This window comes from Salvelinus fontinalis, chromosome 12, assembly GCF_029448725.1.
Source record: "Salvelinus fontinalis isolate EN_2023a chromosome 12, ASM2944872v1, whole genome shotgun sequence".
NCBI lineage: Eukaryota > Metazoa > Chordata > Actinopteri > Salmoniformes > Salmonidae > Salvelinus > Salvelinus fontinalis.
In genome coordinates, this window is record NC_074676.1 from 50997472 (window position 1) to 51015913 (window position 18442).

At 43.4% G+C, this 18442-nt stretch overlaps 1 protein-coding gene across 1 annotated transcript in view; it reads left to right on the plus strand.

Moving 5' to 3' along the window:
- The window catches only part of LOC129867588 (inaD-like protein), a 203173-nt gene extending 189250 nt beyond the window's left edge, over window positions 1-13923 (plus strand). The window contains exons 25-26 of the mRNA XM_055941092.1: window positions 3856-4052; window positions 7765-13923. Of these exons, the coding sequence (XP_055797067.1) occupies window positions 3856-4052; window positions 7765-7860 (293 nt within the window). The 3' untranslated portion in view covers window positions 7861-13923. The remainder of the gene's footprint in view (window positions 1-3855; window positions 4053-7764) is intronic.
- The last annotated feature ends 4519 nt before the right edge of the window (window positions 13924-18442 follow it).

The following is an 18442-nucleotide window of genomic DNA, read 5'->3' on the forward strand; positions in this document are numbered from 1 at the left end:
TAACTAAAGACAACAGACAACATAGACTGCCCACCCCAACTCACGCCCTGACCATACTAACTAAAGACAACAGACAACATAGACTGCCCACCCCAACTCACGCCCTGACCATACTAACTAAAGACAAAACAAAGGAAACTAAAGGTCAGAACGTGACACTGATGCATATCTGTATTCCCAGTCATGTGAAATTCGTAGATCAGGGCCTAATGTAGTTATTTCAATTGACTGATTTTCTTATAATGAACTAACTCAATAAAATCTTCGAAATTGTTGCATGTTGTGTTGATATGTTGTGTTCAGTGTAAATCTAATTGAAAATCTACGGCAAGACAGGAAAATGGTTGTCTAGCAATGATCAACAACCAATTTGACAGAAGTTTAAGAATTTTGTCAAGAATAATGGGCAAATGTTGCACAATTAAATTTTTTCTTTAACCTTTATTTAATTAGGCAAGTCAGTTAAGAACAAATTCTGATTTACAATGACGGCCTACCCTGGCCAAACCCGGACGACACTGGGCCAATTGTTCGCCGCCCTATGGGACTCCCAATCACGACCGGATGTGATACAGCCTGGATTCAAACCAGGGTCTGTATTGACGCCTCTTGCACTGAGATGCAGTGCCTTAGAACGCTGCGCCACTCGGGAGCCACAATCCAGGTGTGGAAAGCTCTTAGATGTTTACCCAGAAAGACTCACAGCTGTAATTGCTACCAAAGTTGCTTCTACAAAGTATTGACTCGGGAGTGAATACTTATGTAAATTAGATATTTCTGTGTTTCATTTTCAATACATTTACCCAAATTTCGAAAAAGATGTTTTCATTTTGTTATTATGGGGTATAGATGGGTGAGGGAAAAAATGATTTATTCAATTTTAAATTCAGGCTGTAACACAACAAATGTTGGAATAAGGCAAGGAGTATGAATACTTTCTGAAGGCACTGTAGCTCTCGCTCTCTTGCCCTTTCATGTTCACTGTGTGACAGCTGCAGGTTTTGAATCAAAACAGGAGTTGGAACTCTATGCTGGGCAGAAATACAAAGAAAGAGAGAGGGGGAGGAGAAAGAGAGGAAGGGCTGATCTGAGCCAAATAAAGACCTGTATATACAGTACCTCTGCTGATTGGACGATTGGGTGATGGATAAATGATGTGAGTTGGATGGGGGAATCAATGTGCAATGGATTGGGTGGAAGAGTGGCTTTTTACAAGGTGTTGCAGCACCTTCCCCAAACACACACATACACACACACACACACAGCGTACATGCACAGGGGTTGTTTGATCAGAAGATTTGAATCTCATTCTTTTGATTGACAGCTGCCTTTGAGGGTCATCTAATATAATCCTTTCATGAAAGATGGGCAGATCTTAAATGGGGGACACACACAGAGGAGTTTAAGTCAGGACCTCCGCTCTACCCAGACCTTTAGCTGTGGACAGAGAGGGGAAGAGCAAAGGTAGAGAGGGAGGACAAATAAGAGAGGGAGGACAGATAAGAGAGGAAGAGCAAATACGATAGGAGAAAAAGTGAGGACAGATGAGATAGGAGAAGAGGGGGAGGACAGATAAAATAGGAGAAGAGGGGGAGGACAGATAAGAGAGGCATGTGGTCAGCTAAGCCATCCCTCCCTAAACCAGAGGATTACAGAAAATAACAGCTAGTGTAGGAGCCTTTCTACAGTAACCTTGGGCTGGGCGATATGGCCAAAATATCATATCACTGTATTTTGTAAATTTTCTTTATGAGTAGTGTGTGACCCTAGTCTGCGTTCTCACCAGACATGTCACCCATAAAGCATGTTTGGGATGCTCTGGATTGATGTGTACGACAGCGTGTTCCAGTTCCAAATTCTAAGTGACTTCAATGGGTCTTTCTCCATTCTGATTTGTTTTATACTGTTCAATTAAACTTCAACAACAAAAAAAAAATCATAATTTCCTGCAATCATAAATTCATGCACATTTGTGGCCTGCTGGAGGTCATTTTGCAGGGCTCTGGCAGTGCACCTCCTTGCACAAAGGCGGAGGTAGCAGTCCTGCTGCTGGGTTGTTGCCCTCCTACGGCCTCCTCCACGTCTCCTGATGTACTGGCCTGTCTCCTGGTAGCGCCTCCATGCTCTGGACACTACGCTGACAGACACAGCAAACCTTTTTGCCACAGCTCGCATTGATGTGCCATCCTGGATGAGCTGCACTACCTGAGCCACTTGTGTGGGTTGTAGACTCCGTCTCATGCTACCACTAGAGTGAATGCACAGCCAGCATTCAAAAGTGACCAAAACATCAGCCAGGAAGCATAGGAACTGAGAAGTGGTCCGTGGTCACCACCTGCAGAACCATTCCTTTTTTGGGGGTGTCTTTCTAATTGCCTATAATTTCCACCTTTTGTCTATTCCATTTGCACAACAGCATGTGAAATTTATTGTCAATCAGTGTTGCTTCCTAAGTGGACAGTTTGATTTCACAGAAGTGTGATTGACTTGGAGTTACATTGTGTTGTTTAAGTGTTCCCTTTATTTGTTTGAGCAGTGTATTAGTGGGCACTTTGAATACAGTGTTGTTTGACATGACAACGAATGAAAATGCCAGAGAGGAGTTATTGTGACAGTGTAGGAACCAAAGTGTTGGTCAGTGTTTCCTAGGGACCCCATACTCTTTGGCTACATTAAATGTTTTCTCATAGCTACTTCATGTAGCTAACATATTCATGCTTTGCCTAATCCTCTTTGGTTTAGAAAATACTGTTGCACAAACAACTAGCTGATTTAGTCCTCACCATCACTGGTATAATCAGGCTGCATAGCCAGCTACATTTGCTCTGACTCAGTACATTTATTAGCTAGCCAGCTAACTTGTTGTTAGCATTAGTGGCTAACAGGTTTTAGCCACAATTTGCTAAGAAAAGACTAACTATCTGTTTGCAGACGTAAGAAACACCAACTAATAGTGTTATTATAGAACGCTTGTGGATTTATATTAAGATGCGAAGTGGAAACGGCATCGTTGTCATCAACGCAAGTGTCTCCTGGTCAAGCAACAACAAATGCGCTCCTTGTGTGAAAGGGGCAATGCTAGGTCTGTGTGGAAAGCGGCATGGATAGGTAGAGAGAGAGCGGAGAGAGATGACTCAAGTAGCGGAGCAAATTATAAAAATGGACGTTACACAGGGCTTACCACATTTAATAAACCAAACATTCAAATACCATTATCGAAGGTAAAGTAAAAACCCAAAGCGGTCCATGCATCAATACCTGTATATAGTAAAATACGGTATACAGACCAGCCCTACAGTAACCTGACACCTGTGTAGCTCTATCAGTATCACAGCAGGACTCCCACAGCCCTGGGGTACCCCAGAATGGATTGAAGATGACATTGTGTTAAATAGATGGCATGGTACATCCAATGTGACTTGAATACTGCAATTATAGGGATTATTGCATAGCAGAACTAGCTAGCATTATAAAACTAGAAAGCAGAGCTTAGACTTTAGCTAGAGAGCAGAGATGAACCTGTTCTGTGTATTGGAGGCAGCCCAGGGCCTCCTCAGTCAGGGAGATATTGTAATAATGTCCCTCGTGTTTAATGGAACAGACCAGGGTATTCCACCGACTGGACATGTCAAATAGATTCATCACAGGAAAGAAAAATAAGAAACTTGTGTGTGTGCCGCCTACATGTGTCTATGTCCAGTATTCATTCCGGGTGATTGCCTTTAAGAACTTTTCTAGTGCGTGTGTAAAACTAGATGTATGGTTTGGCACTGTTCTCTTTCACATGTAACTCTCTTCAACACTGAAACATAGAGCATTAAAACTAACATCTCTCTTTTGCTCCTGTCCCTCCAGAGCGGATCAGGTTGCGCTACGGGGAGCTGTGCGGGGAGCTGCTGTGTGTGGAGCTGGACAGGGAGCGTCAGGGCCTGGGTCTGAGCCTGGCGGGGAACAAGGACCGCTCCTGCCTCAGCATCTTCGTGGTAGGCATCAGCCCCGGGGGCCCCGCCGCCAAGGACGGACGCATCCGCGTAGGGGACGAGCTGCTGGAGGTGAGGGGGGGCCACACCTAAACACACACACTAGTGATGTGCGGGTTGACTCATAACCCACAGGCAGCTTTTGGGTCATGAAACATTATGTGGATGAAGGGTGGGTGGAGTAAAGAGAAAACAATGTATTAAAAATCCATGAATGTGTAATTACTGTGCAGTTGATATCTACAGGATACACTGAGGTTTATATTTTGTTCTTTGTATCTGGCGTTACTGTGTAGCCTCAGCTTAGGGCCTAACTGTAGCATGACAAATACACACCTACTGACAAATACACACCTACTGACAAATACACACCGGCTGACTAATACACGCCAGCTGACAAATACACACCAACTGACAAATACACACCAACTGACAAATACACACCAACTGACAAATACACGCCAGCTGACAAATACACGCCAACTGACAAATACACGCCAGCTGACAAATACGCGCCAGCTGACAAATACGCGCCAGCTGACAAATACGCGCCAGCTGACAAATACACGCCAGCTGACAAATACACACCAACTGACAAATACACACCAACTGACAAATACACACCAACTGACAAATACACGCCGGGAGGAGAAAGAGAGGAAGGGGTGGTCTGAGCCAATTAAAGACCTGTATATACAGTACCTCTGCTGATTGGACGATTGGGTGATGGATAAACGATGTGAGTTGGATGGGGGAATCGCTGTGCAATGGATTGGGTGGCAGAGTGGCTGGGACCGAGAGCCTGTAAAACAGCTTCTATCTCAAGGCCATCAGACTGTGAAATAGCCATCACTAGCTGGCTACCACCTGTTTACTCAACCCTGCACGTTAGAGGCTGCTGCCCTATATACATAGACATGGAATCACTGGTCACTTTAATAATGTTTACATACTGCTTTACTCATTTCATATATATAAATACTGTATTATATTCTACTGTAATTTAGTCAATGCCACTCCGAAATTGCTCGTCCTAATATTTATATATTTCTTAATTCCATTATTTTACTTTTAGATATGTGTGTATTGTTGTGAATTGTTAGATACTACTGCGCTGTTGGAGCTAGGAACACAAGCATTTCGCTACACCCACAATAACATCTGCAAAATATGTGTATGTGACCAATAAAAATGTATTTGATGAATGTGCAGTTAGGGACCGTCTGTAGAGGTGGTGTTGCTGTCTTTATCAGCATCATAAAAGCTGATTAGTATTTCAACCACATAAAGTATGCATACAAGCCAAACTGAAATCTTATCAAAAACATGTTTCATTTCCTTAAAACCGGTCAAACTGATTTTCATCAGTTTGACCGGTCAGTTCATCAGTTCATCAGCATGGAAAATGATTCCTGTCTTTTTTGTTATTGCATTTTCTCCCCGGTCCCTAAGCGTCTTCCCTGCCCAAGAGAAGCAGAGATGGGAACTCTTTACTCTTTATGAAAACTTTACCGATGTCAACTAGGTTGAAGCAGTCATTCTATCGATTTAAGACATTATTCTAGTGATCTAGGATTTATTTCATCTTCTTGGGCAACATGCAATGACAGAACAGAAGCTGCATAGATCTAAATAGAGTCAAGTTGACTAACAAATAACCTACCAAAATGTTGGAAATTATAAACAGAAACATAGGCCTGTCAGAAAAAATCCTGCCATCTTTGAATGTTCATTGCATTTTCTATATTTGCAGGTCAGGTGCCGGCCTCAGATTTTCACTTTTTCCCATATAGTCGGACAGTCCCAACTCCCAACACAACGCTGTCACTGTTGATGCCAGGGCTCCTCTCAGGCCACACAATTCATCACAACACAACAGCTGTGCGTGTTTGTGTGTGCACGCGTCTGAGTGTGTGTGTCTGCCTCTGAGGAATGAGGGGGAATAGCTGTCACTAAGGCCACAGGGGCTAACTTAAAACACTTTTCTCTATCCTCTTTCCATTCTCTGTCTATTGATGTTCACTTCTCTTTTCTGTATCTCCTCTTTTCTGTCTTCCTTAGGGAGTTTCAGCTCCTGAAAAGACTGCCTAGGTAGCGAGTAGCCATGCAATATAGATGTGATTGATTATTATGATTTGATTAGAGTAGTTGCTTGGTTTGAGCACTGCTACTGAATGCAATGAATTATATATGTGTCTACAGAGAGCTGTAGTGTTTTGATGTGTTCGTCGTAGATTATCTTCCACAACATTGATAGTAACATCGAAGAGCCTGAATTGGAACTGACAGTTGACCTTTTGTCTGTTGTCTGCCTTTTCGTGCCAATTCATTCATTCCTTCATATCGTTTTCTCCTCCCTCCCACTGTCAACCCTGTTGTTTATTCTCTCCATTCTTCCCACCCTCTCTGTCATGCCAGCTTTACTCATTACAACAAAGTCACTGCTGCCATGAAAAATGCATGTGGCTCGCCACAAGCAGCGGGAGAGGAGGGGGGCAGACCCGACACACTGCAATACACACACAGTCACAGGCTGATGCATGCGGACACACGTTCACACACACAGTCACATTTGCACACACACGCACACAGTCACAGGGACATGCACGCACGTGCACACACACACAAACACCACCTCAAACATTTAAGCCATCATTGGGCTTTATGTACCAATTATTTATGTTGATATGACCATGTAAATCCTGTCCAATAGGAACCGATGGAGCTAATCGGTTTTATTTAGACTTACTAAAGGTTGAATGGTATCATCATAAAAGCATTTAGTTAAAATGGGTTACCTATCTCTCTGCTGTGTGTGTGTGTGTGTGCGTGTGCGTGCGTGCGTGCGTGCGCACACGTAATCATGTGCTTAACACTGTTGTCCAACTTGAGCAGAGGCATCATCCTGTCATTTTCATCGCCAACAATAGGATGACTGTGTGTGGTGTGTGTTTGGTGCACGCTTGCTTACAGGGTGTATTTGTGTTTGCATGCCTGTGTTTGCATGCCTGTGTTTGCATGCCTGTGTTCATGTCTGTGTTCATGTCTGTGTTTGCATGTCTGTGTTTGCATGTCTGTGTTTGCATGCCTGTGTTTGCATGCCTGTGTTCATGTCTGTGTTTGCATGTCTGTGTTCATGTCTGTGTTCATGCCTGTGTTTGCATGCCTGTGTTTGCATGCCTGTGTTCATGTCTGTGTTCATGCCTGTGTTCATGTCTGTGTTTGCATGCCTGTGTTTGCATGCCTGTGTTCATGTCTGTGTTCATGTCTGTGTTCATGTCTGTGTTTGCATGTCTGTGTTCATGTCTGTGTTCATGTCTGTGTTTGCATGGCTGTGTTCATGTCTGTGTTCATGTCTGTGTTTGCATGTCTGTGTTCATGTCTGTGTTCATGTCTGTGTTTGCATGGCTGTGTTCATGTCTGTGTTTGCATGCCTGTGTTTGCATGCCTGTGTTTGCATGCCTGTGTTCATGTCTGTGTTCATGCCTGTGCTTGCATGCCTGTGTTCATGTCTGTGTTCATGTCTGTGTTCATGTTTATGTTGCTGTGTCTTTGTTAGAGAGATAAAGAAATGAAACCATCCCTTCTTCTTCCAGTATATGATATGGATCGTGTTTATTTACCATCAAACGGAAGAAAACTGACCGAAGCAGGGAGGGACTACATGAACTTGTCCATTAAGAAATGTTATTTTTTACCGTAATCTTTTGTTTTGCTACGGTGTGCCCTAATGAATACTCTCTATTGTAGTGTAATGCTCTCTCCTTCTCTCCTGCCCCATCAGATCAACAACCAGGTCCTGTATGGCCACAGCCACCTGAACGCATCGGCCATCATCAAGAGCGCCTCGTCCAAGGTCAAGATCACCCTGATCAGGTAGGGCTTTGGGACCAGAGGCGTCAATGCCTATCCTACTGAGGAGACCTCTGCCCTCCTTAGTTTCAAACTGTTTAAGCTTGAAGGTGCTCTAAGTCCCACCTGCACTGCTGTTTCAGAAACACCTTAGCAGTGTTGTAGTACCGGAGACCGGTCTCAAGACCACATTTTGAGTGTTTCGGTCTTGTCTCTGTGTTGGATACATTTGTACTCGGTCTTGACTCGGTCTTGGACACTGAGGACTAATTTCTTCCTGATACCAGCGGAGTAAAAAACTCATTATCAGCTTCCATTCAGTCAGCGCATAAAACCGCTTCGCCAGGCCAAATACACTATATGATCAAAAGTATGTGGACACCTGCTCGTCAAACATCTCATTCCAAAATCATGGGCATTAATATGGAGTTGGTCCCCCGTTTACTGCTATAACAGCCTTGACTCTTCTGGGAAGGCTTTCCACTAGATGTTGGAACATTGCTGCAGGCCTTGCTTCCATTCAGCCACAAGAGTATTAGTGAGGTTGGGCGATTAGGCCTGGCTAACAGTCGGTGTTCAAATGTATTCCAAAGGTGTTCGATGGGGTTGAGGTCATGGCTCTGTGCAGGCCAGTCAAGTTCTTCCACACCGATCTTGACAAACCATTTCTGTATGCACCTTGCTTTGTGCATGCTTAAACAGGAAAGGGCCTTCCCCAAACTGTTGCCACAACGTTGGAAGCACAGAATCGTCTAGAATGTCATTGTATGCTGTAGCGTTAAGATTTCCCTTCACTGGAACTAAGGGGCCCAAACCATGAAAAACAGCCCCAGACCATTATTCCTCCTCCACCAAACTTTACAGTTGGCACTATGCATTCGGGCAGGTAGCGTTCTCCTGGAAACACATTTCATAAAGCTCCCGACGAACAGTTATTGTGCCGACGTTGCTTCCAGAGGCAGTTTGGAACTAGGTAGTGAGTGTTGCAACCGAGGACAGATGATTTTTACACGCTACGCACTTCAGCACTTGCCGGTCCCGTTCTGTGAGCTAATGTGGCCTACCTCTTCGCGGCTGAGCCGCTGTTGCTTCTAGACGTTTCCAATTCACAATAACAGCAGTTACAGTTGACCGGGGCAGCTCTAGCAGGGCAGAAATTTGACGAACTGACTTGTTTGAAAGGGGGCATCCTATGATGGTGCCATGTTGAAAGTCAATAAGCTCTTCAGTAAGGTCATTCTACTGCCAATGTTTGTCTTACTGTAAAACACTAAGGACCAGTAGTGGAGTGTAGAGGAGTGTAGTGTAGAGGAGTGTAGAAGAGTGTAGTGTAGAGGAGTGTAGAGGAGTGTAGTATATAGTAGTGTACAGGAGTGTAGAAGAGTGTAGAATAGAGTAGTGTGGAGGAGTGTAGTGTAGAAGAGTGTAGAGCAGTGTAGAATAGTGTAGTGTAGAGTAGAGGACTGTAGTGTAGAGGAGTGTAGTGGAGTGTAGAAGGATGTAGTGTAGAGGAGTGTAGTGTAGAGTAGTGTAGAGCACTGTAGTGTAGTGTGGAGTGTAGTGTAGAGGAGTGTAGTGTAGAGGAGTGTACAGGAGTGTAGAAGAGTGTAGTGTAGAGTAGTGTAGAGTAGAGGAGTGTAGTGTGGAGGAGTGGAGTGGAGTGTAGAGGAGTGTAGTGGAGTGTAGAAGGATGTAGTGTAGAGGAGTGTAGTGTAGAGTAGTGTACAGGAGTGTAGAGTAGTGTAGAGCACTGTAGTGTAGTGTGGAGTGTAGTGTAGAGGAGTGTAGTGTAGAGGAGTGTAGTGGTGATTAGTGTAGAGTAGTGGAGAGGAGTGTAGAGGAGTGTAGAGAAGTGGAGTGTAGAGGAGTGTAGTGGTGATTAGTGTAGAGGAGTGTAGAGGAGTGTAGAGAAGTGGAGTGTAGAGGAGTGTAGTGTAGAGGAGTGTAGAATAGAGGAGTGTAGAGGAGTGTAGTGTAGAGGAGTGTAGTGTAGAGGAGTGTAGAATAGAGGAGTGTAGAATAGAGGAGTGTAGAATAGAGTAGTGTAGAGGAGTGTAGTGGAGAGGAGTGTAGTGTAGTGTAGAGGAGTGTAGTGTAGAGGAGTGTAGTGTAGAGGAGTGTAGAATAGGGTAGTGTGGAGGAGTGTAGAGGAGTGTAGAAGAGTATAGTGTAGTGTAGAGCAGTGTAGAGTAGTGTGGAGTGTAGTGTAGATTAGTGTAGTGTAGAGGAGTGTAGAGGAGTGGAGTGTAGAATAGTGTAGTGTAGAGGAGTGTAGAGGAGTGGAGTGTAGAGTAGAGTAGAGGAGTGTAGAGGAGTGTAGTGTAGAGGAGTGTAGAATAGGGTAGTGTGGAGGAGTGTAGAGGAGTGTAGAAGAGTGTAGTGTAGAATAGTGTAGAGTAGAGGAGTGTAGAATAGGGTAGTGTGGAGGAGTGTAGAGGAGTGTAGAAGAGTGTAGTGTAGAATAGTGTAGAGTAGAGGAGTGTAGAGTGTAGTGTAGATTAGTGTAGTGTAGAGGAGTGTAGAGGAGTGGAGTGTAGAGTAGAGGAGTGGAGTAGAGTGTAGAGGAGTGGAGTGTAGAGTAGAGGAGTGGAGTAGAGTGTAGAGGAGTGGAGTGTAGAGTAGTGTAGAGCAGTGGAGTGTAGAGTAGTGTAGAGCAGTGGAGTGTAGTGGAGATTAGTGTAGAGGAGTGGAGTGTAGTGGAGATTAGTGTAGAGGAGTGGAGTGTAGAGTAGTGTAGAGGAGTGGATAATAGTGTAGTGTAGAGTAGAGGAGTGTAGAGTAGTGGAGTAGAGTGTAGAGCAGTGTAGTGGAGTGTAGAGTAGTGTAGAGGAGTGGATAATAGTGTAGTGTAGAGTAGAGGAGTGTAGAGTAGAGTGTAGAGCAGTGTAGTGGAGTGTAGAGTAGTGTAGAGCAGTGTAGTGGAGTGTAGAGGAGTGTAGTGTAGAATGTGTAGAGGAGTGTAGAGGAGTGTAGTGGAGTGTAGTGTAGAATGTGTAGAGGAGTGTAGTGTAGAGTAGTGTGGAGTGGAGTGTAGAATGTGTAGAGGAGTGTAGTGTAGAGTAGTGTGGAGTGGAGTGTAGAGAAGAGGAGTGGAGAATAGTGTAGTGTAGAGGAGTGGAGTAGAGTGTAGTGTAGAGTAGTGTAGAGCAGTGTAGTGTAGAGAAGTGTGGTGTAGAGGAGTGTAGAGCAGTGTAGTGTAGAGAAGTGTGGTGTAGAGGAGTGTAGTGTAGTGTAGTGGAGTGTAGAGTAGTGTAGTGGAGTGTAGAGTAGTGTAGTGGAGTGTAGAGTAGTGTAGTGGAGTGTAGAGTAGTGTAATGGAGTGTAGTGTAGAGTAGTGGAGTGTAGAGTAGTGTAGTGGAGTGTAGAGTAGTGTAGTGGAGTGTAGAGTAGTGTAGTGGAGTGTAGAGTAGTGTAGTGGAGTGTAGTGTAGAGTAGTGGAGTGTAGAGTAGTGGAGTGTAGAGTAGTGTAGAGGAGTGTAGAGGAGTGGAGTAGAGTGTAGAGGAGTGTAGAGGAGTGGAGTAGAGTGTAGAGTAGAGTAGAGGAGTGGATAATAGTGGAGTGGAGTGGAGTGTAGAGGAGTGGAGTGTAGAGGAGTGGAGTGGAGTGTAGAGGAGTGGAGTGTAGAGGAGTGGAGTGTAGAGGAGTGGAGTGTAGAGGAGTGGAGTGTAGAGGAGTGGAGTGTAGAGTAGAGGAGTGGAGAATAGTGGAGTGTAGAGGAGTGGAGTAGAGTGTAGAGGAGTGTAGAGGATTGTAGTGTAGAGTAGTAGAGTAGAGTGTAGTGTAGAGGACTGTAGGGGATTGTAGTGTAGAGTGTAGTGTAGAGTAGAGTAGTGGAGTGGAGTGTAAAGTAGTGGAGTTGAGTGGAGTGGAAGTATACGACTTGTCAATTATGTAGTACAATAGTGAAATCATGCACAAAGTAACCTACACGCAAAGCATGTTGAACTACATTCATATGCGCGCCGTACACATAGCCTAGTTTCAGCAGGAATATCATCTGCAGGCAGCAAGAGCATGCAGCTCTCAGCTGGTTTTGGCACAGAGCAGCTCACAGCTGTAGCTGGTAGGGTAGAAAATATGTTTTAGCTTATGATATCTACCAGTAAATGCTAACTAAGGCAACAATAGCAATGCAAACCAGGTGCTGAGAAAGTTTGGTCCGAAGTCTTGTTTAGTAGGCTATTTATGATGCGCAATTCAGTCATGATGCACTGTTTGCATCAGGGGCGTAGGCTTGAGTGGGCCTGGGTGGTCAGCGTTGCACGCTCTGGGCATTCTCTCAACCAGCTTTACCTGGAATGCTTTTCCAATAGTCTTGAAGGAGTTCCCACATATGCAGAGAACTCGCAATTGGGTTGAGGTTATGTGATTGTGGAGGCCAGGTCATCTGATTTAGCACTCCATCACTCTCCCTCTTGGTCAAATAGCCCTTACACAGCCTGGGGGTGTTCTAAGCGCAAAACAGATGGGATGGCGTATCCCTGCAGAATGCTGTGGTAGCCATGCTGGTTAAGTGTGCCTTGAATTCTAAATAAATCACAGTGTCACCAGCAAAGCACCCCCACACCATCAAACCTCCTCCTCCATGCTTCACGGTGGGAACCACACATGCAGAGATTATCCATTTACCTACTCTGCATCTCACAAAGATGCAGCGGTTGGATCCAAAAATCTCAAATTTGGCCCAAGCAAGTATCTTCTTAGTGATTTCTTTGCAGCAAAGGCCTGATTCATGCAGTCACCTCTGAACAGTTGATGTTGAGATGTGTCTGTTACTTGAACTCTGTGAAGCATTTATTTGGGATGCAATTTCTGAGGCTGGTAACTCTTACGTACTTCTCCTCTGCAGCAGAGGGAACTCTGGTTCTTCTTTCCTGTGGCGGTCCTCATGAGATCCAGTTCCATCATAACGCTTGATGGTTGTTGCGACTGCACTTGAAGAAACGTTCAACGTTTTTGACATTTTCTGGATTGACTGACCTTCATGTCTTAAAATGTTTTAAAGTAATGATGGACTGTCATTTCTCTTTGCTTATTTGAGCTGTTCTTGCCATAATATGGACTTGGTCTTTTACCAAATAGGGCTATCTTCTATATACCACCCTACCTTAACACAACTGATTGTCTCAAACGCATTAAGAAGGAAAGACATTCCACAAATTAACTTTTAACTTAGGGCTAGGCCCCTTTTTTCTCCATTTCCGCCTGAATGACATGCCCAAAGTACACTGTCTGTAGCTCAGTCCCTGAAGCCAGGATATTCATATAATTGGTACCATTTGAAAGAAAACACTTTATAGAAAATTAAAATAATGTAGGAGAATATAACACAATAGATATGGTAGGAGAAAATCCAAAGAAAAACCAACCAAACAGAAAGCTCATATTGTAAAATAGCTCCCTGGATGCAATTCCTATGGCTTCCACAGGGTGTCCGCAGTCATGTTCAAGGTTTCAGGCCGTAACTTCAAAAACGAATAAGAAATAACAGTTTTTGTATGAGGACACAGTGTTGGAAATCCGTGTCTTTGCGCGTCATGATGAAGTTGTGCACCTGCTAAAATCGGTTTCCTATTGAACATACTTCTTTCTGAAATAAATATTATAGTTTGATTACATTTTAGGGTGTCTGAGTAGTGAATAGAAATGTATTTTGACTTGTTGAAACAAAGTTTAGGGGTAGATTTCTGGATTCCTTTCTCTGGAAGTTGAACGAGTGGATTACTCAAATCGATGGCGCCAACTGAACTGACTTTTTTGGATATAAAAAATGATTTTATCCAACAAAACGACACAACATGTTATAGCTGGGACCCTTTGGATGACAAATCAGAGGAATATTTTTTTAAAGTAAGTGAATATTTAATCTTTAAATGTTAATGTATGAAACCTGTGCCGGTGGAAAAATATTTTGACGTGGGGCGCCGTCCTCAAACAATCGCATGGCATTTTTACGCTATACTAGCTACTGAAAATCGGACAGTGCAGTTAGATTAACAATAATTTAAGCTTTCAGACGATATAAGACACTTATATGTACCTAAATGTTTAAAATTCATAATAACTATTAGAATATATTTGAATTATGCACCCTCCAGTTTCACCAGGAAGTTGTCCCGCTAGCGGGACACCGATCCTTTTAACAAGGAACACCTGTTAATTTAAAGGCATTCCCGGTGACTACCTCATGAAGCTGGTTGAGAAAATGCCAAGAGTGTGCAAAGCTGTCATCAAGGCAAAGGGTGGCTACTTTGAAGAATCTCAAAGTATCTTAAGACTTTTTTGGTTACTACATGATTCCATGTGTTATTTCATAGTGTTGATGTCTTCACTATTATTCTTCAATGTAGAAAATAGTAAAAAAAAAAAAAAAAACTAGAATAAGTAGGTGTGTCCAAATTTTGGAGTAGTACTGTATTCATAGTACTACATTGTACATGTTTTTTTGCCATAACAGACTAAGCATCGTCACTGACATAACTCCATTGAACTAAAGAGGTCGTTTCAACAAAATAATAATGTAGTCATAGCAACAAAAGACTACAGTATCATTCCGGGTTTTTTTTTTACTGTTTGCCTCTCACATGCATTCCAGCACAGGTTTCCTCCAACTCCGACTAAGTTCCTATTGTGACTCGGTGTCTTGACAAGATGGCTTGTGAGGCAGGTATAGAACATTGGGAAGTCACTCCTACGTACCATTATATACTACAGAAGTGCCTGTATGTTGACTTCTCATGTTAATGTAATAAAGTGGAAAAATAAGCATGTGCGTGTTACGTTCCCCAGTTTCTGTGTTGTAGTTTGTGTATTTAAGTGTGTGTTTCAGGAGATGGCTTCCTGAATTCTCCCCAAGCAGCTGATTGGTCGACTCCATGGCTAATTGGAGCTGACCCCGCCCCCTCGTCAAGACGCAGCTGTATCCAATTAGACTCCTGAAGCTATATAAGTGCCAGTGTTCCGTTTAGGAGAGAGGAACGTGCAGAGAGAGATTGATTGCGATAGAGCGAATTCAATTGCTGAGCGCGGTGTTGGTTGTTCATCAGGGAGCAGAGGGTTATATAGTGTTGGTTGTTTATCAGGGAGATGAGGGTTATATAGTGTTGGTTGTTTATCAGGGAGATGAGGGTTATATAGTGTTGGTTGTTTCTCAGGGAGATGAGGGTTATATAGTGTTGGTTGTTTATCAGGGAGATGAGGGTTATATAGTGTTGGTTGTTTCTCAGGGAGCAGAGGGTTATATAGTGTTGGTTGTTCAGGGAGCAGAGGGTTATATAGTGTTGGTTGTTTATCAGGGAGATGAGGGTTATATAGTGTTGGTTGTTTATCAGGGAGATGAGGGTTATATAGTGTTGGTTGTTTCTCAGGGAGATGAGGGTTATATAGTGTTGGTTGTTTATCAGGGAGATGAGGGTTATATAGTGTTGGTTGTTTCTCAGGGAGCAGAGGGTTATATAGTGTTGGTTGTTTCTCAGGGAGATGAGGGTTATATAGTGTTGGTTGTTTCTCAGGGAGCAGAGGGTTATATAGTGTTGGTTGTTCAGGGAGCAGAGGGTTATATAGTGTTGGTTGTTTATCAGGGAGATGAGGGTTATATAGTGTTGGTTGTTTATCAGGGAGATGAGGGTTATATAGTGTTGGTTGTTTCTCAGGGAGATGAGGGTTATATAGTGTTGGTTGTTTATCAGGGAGATGAGGGTTATATAGTGTTGGTTGTTTCTCAGGGAGCAGAGGGTTATATAGTGTTGGTTGTTTCTCAGGGAGATGAGGGTTATATAGTGTTGGTTGTTTCTCAGGGAGCAGAGGGTTATATAGTGTTGGTTGTTCATCAGGGAGCAGAGGGTTATATAGTGTTGGTTGTTTCTCAGGGAGATGAGGGTTATATAGTGTTGGTTGTTTATCAGGGAGCAGAGGGTTATATAGTGTTGGTTGTTTATCAGGGAGATGAGGGTTATATAGTGTTGGTTGTTTCTCAGGGAGCAGAGGGTTATATAGTGTTGGTTGTTTCTCAGGGAGCAGAGGGTTATATAGTGTTGGTTGTTTTTCAGGGAGCAAAGGGTTATATAGTGTTGGTTGTTCATCAGGGAGCAGAGGGTTATATAGTGTTGGTTGTTTATCAGGGAGCAGAGGGTTATATAGTGTTGGTTGTTTCTCAGGGAGCAGAGGGTTATATAGTGTTGGTTGTTTCTCAGGGAGCAGAGGGTTATATAGTGTTGGTTGTTTCTCAGGGAGCAGAGGGTTATATAGTGTTGGTTGTTTCTCAGGGAGATGAGGGTTATATAGTGTTGGTTGTTTCTCAGGGAGATGAGGGTTATATAGTGTTGGTTGTTTCTCAGGGAGCAGTGGGTTATATAGTGTTGGTTGTTTCTCAGGGAGCAGAGGGTTATATAGTGTTGGTTGTTTCTCAGGGAGCAGAGGGTTATATAGTGTTGGTTGTTTCTCAGGGAGCTGAGGGTTATATAGTGTTGGTTGTTTCTCAGGGAGCAGAGGGTTATATAGTGTTGGTTGTTTATCAGGGAGCAGAGGGTTATATAGTGTTGGTTGTTTCTCAGGGAGCAGAGGGTTATATAGTGTTGGTTGTTTCTCAGGGAGCAGAGGGTTATATAGTGTTGGTTGTTTCTCAGGGAGCAGAGGGTTATATAGTGTTGGTTGTTTCTCAGGGAGCAGAGGGTTATATAGTGTTGGTTGTTTATCAGGGAGCTGAGGGTTATATAGTGTTGGTTGTTTCTCAGGGAGCAGAGGGTTATATAGTGTTGGTTGTTTATCAGGGAGCTGAGGGTTATATAGTGTTGGTTGTTTATCAGGGAGATGAGGGTTATATAGTGTTGGTTGTTTATCAGGGAGCTGAGGGTTATATAGTGTTGGTTGTTTCTCAGGGAGCAGAGGGTTATATAGTGTTGGTTGTTTATCAGGGAGCTGAGGGTTATATAGTGTTGGTTGTTCAGGGAGCAGAGGGTTATATAGTGTTGGTTGTTTCTCAGGGAGCAGAGGGTTATATAGTGTTGGTTGTTTCTCAGGGAGCAGAGGGTTATATAGTGTTGGTTGTTCATCAGGGAGCAGAGGGTTATATAGTGTTGGTTGTTTCTCAGGGAGCAGAGGGTTATATAGTGTTGGTTGTTCATCAGGGAGCAGAGGGTTATATAGTGTTGGTTGTTCATCAGGGAGATGAGGGTTATATAGTGTTGGTTGTTTTTCAGGGAGCAAAGGGTTATATAGTGTTGGTTGTTCATCAGGGAGCAGAGGGTTATATAGTGTTGGTTGTTTATCAGGGAGATGAGGGTTATATAGTGTTGGTTGTTTCTCAGGGAGCAGAGGGTTATATAGTGTTGGTTGTTCAGGGAGCAGAGGGTTATATAGTGTTGGTTGTTTCTCAGGGAGCAGAGGGTTATATAGTGTTGGTTGTTTCTCAGGGAGATGAGGGTTATATAGTGTTGGTTGTTTCTCAGGGAGATGAGGGTTATATAGTGTTGGTTGTTTCTCAGGGAGCAGAGGGTTATATAGTGTTGGTTGTTTATCAGGGAGATGAGGGTTATATAGTGTTGGTTGTTTCTCAGGGAGCAGAGGGTTATATAGTGTTGGTTGTTTATCAGGGAGCTGAGGGTTATATAGTGTTGGTTGTTTCTCAGGGAGATGAGGGTTATATAGTGTTGGTTGTTTCTCAGGGAGATGAGGGTTATATAGTGTTGGTTGTTCAGGGAGCAGAGGGTTATATAGTGTTGGTTGTTTCTCAGGGAGATGAGGGTTATATAGTGTTGGTTGTTTCTCAGGGAGATGAGGGTTATATAGTGTTGGTTGTTTCTCAGGGAGATGAGGGTTATATAGTGTTGGTTGTTCAGGGAGCAGAGGGTTATATAGTGTTGGTTGTTTCTCAGGGAGATGAGGGTTATATAGTGTTGGTTGTTTATCAGGGAGCTGAGGGTTATATAGTGTTGGTTGTTTCTCAGGGAGCAGAGGGTTATATAGTGTTGGTTGTTCAGGGAGCAAAGGGTTATATAGTGTTGGTTGTTTCTCAGGGAGATGAGGGTTATATAGTGTTGGTTGTTCAGGGAGCAGAGGGTTATATAGTGTTGGTTGTTTCTCAGGGAGATGAGGGTTATATAGTGTTGGTTGTTCAGGGAGCAGAGGGTTATATAGTGTTGGTTGTTTCTCAGGGAGATGAGGGTTATATAGTGTTGGTTGTTTATCAGGGAGATGAGGGTTATATAGTGTTGGTTGTTTCTCAGGGAGCAGAGGGTTATATAGTGTTGGTTGTTCATCAGGGAGATGAGGGTTATATAGTGTTGGTTGTTTATCAGGGAGATGAGGGTTATATAGTGTTGGTTGTTTCTCAGGGAGCAGAGGGTTATATAGTGTTGGTTGTTTATCAGGGAGATGAGGGTTATATAGTGTTGGTTGTTTCTCAGGGAGATGAGGGTTATATAGTGTTGGTTGTTTCTCAGGGAGCAGAGGGTTATATAGTGTTGGTTGTTTCTCAGGGAGCAGAGGGTTATATAGTGTTGGTTGTTTCTCAGGGAGCAGAGGGTTATATAGTGTTGGTTGTTTATCAGGGAGCTGAGGGTTATATAGTGTTGGTTGTTTATCAGGGAGATGAGGGTTATATAGTGTTGGT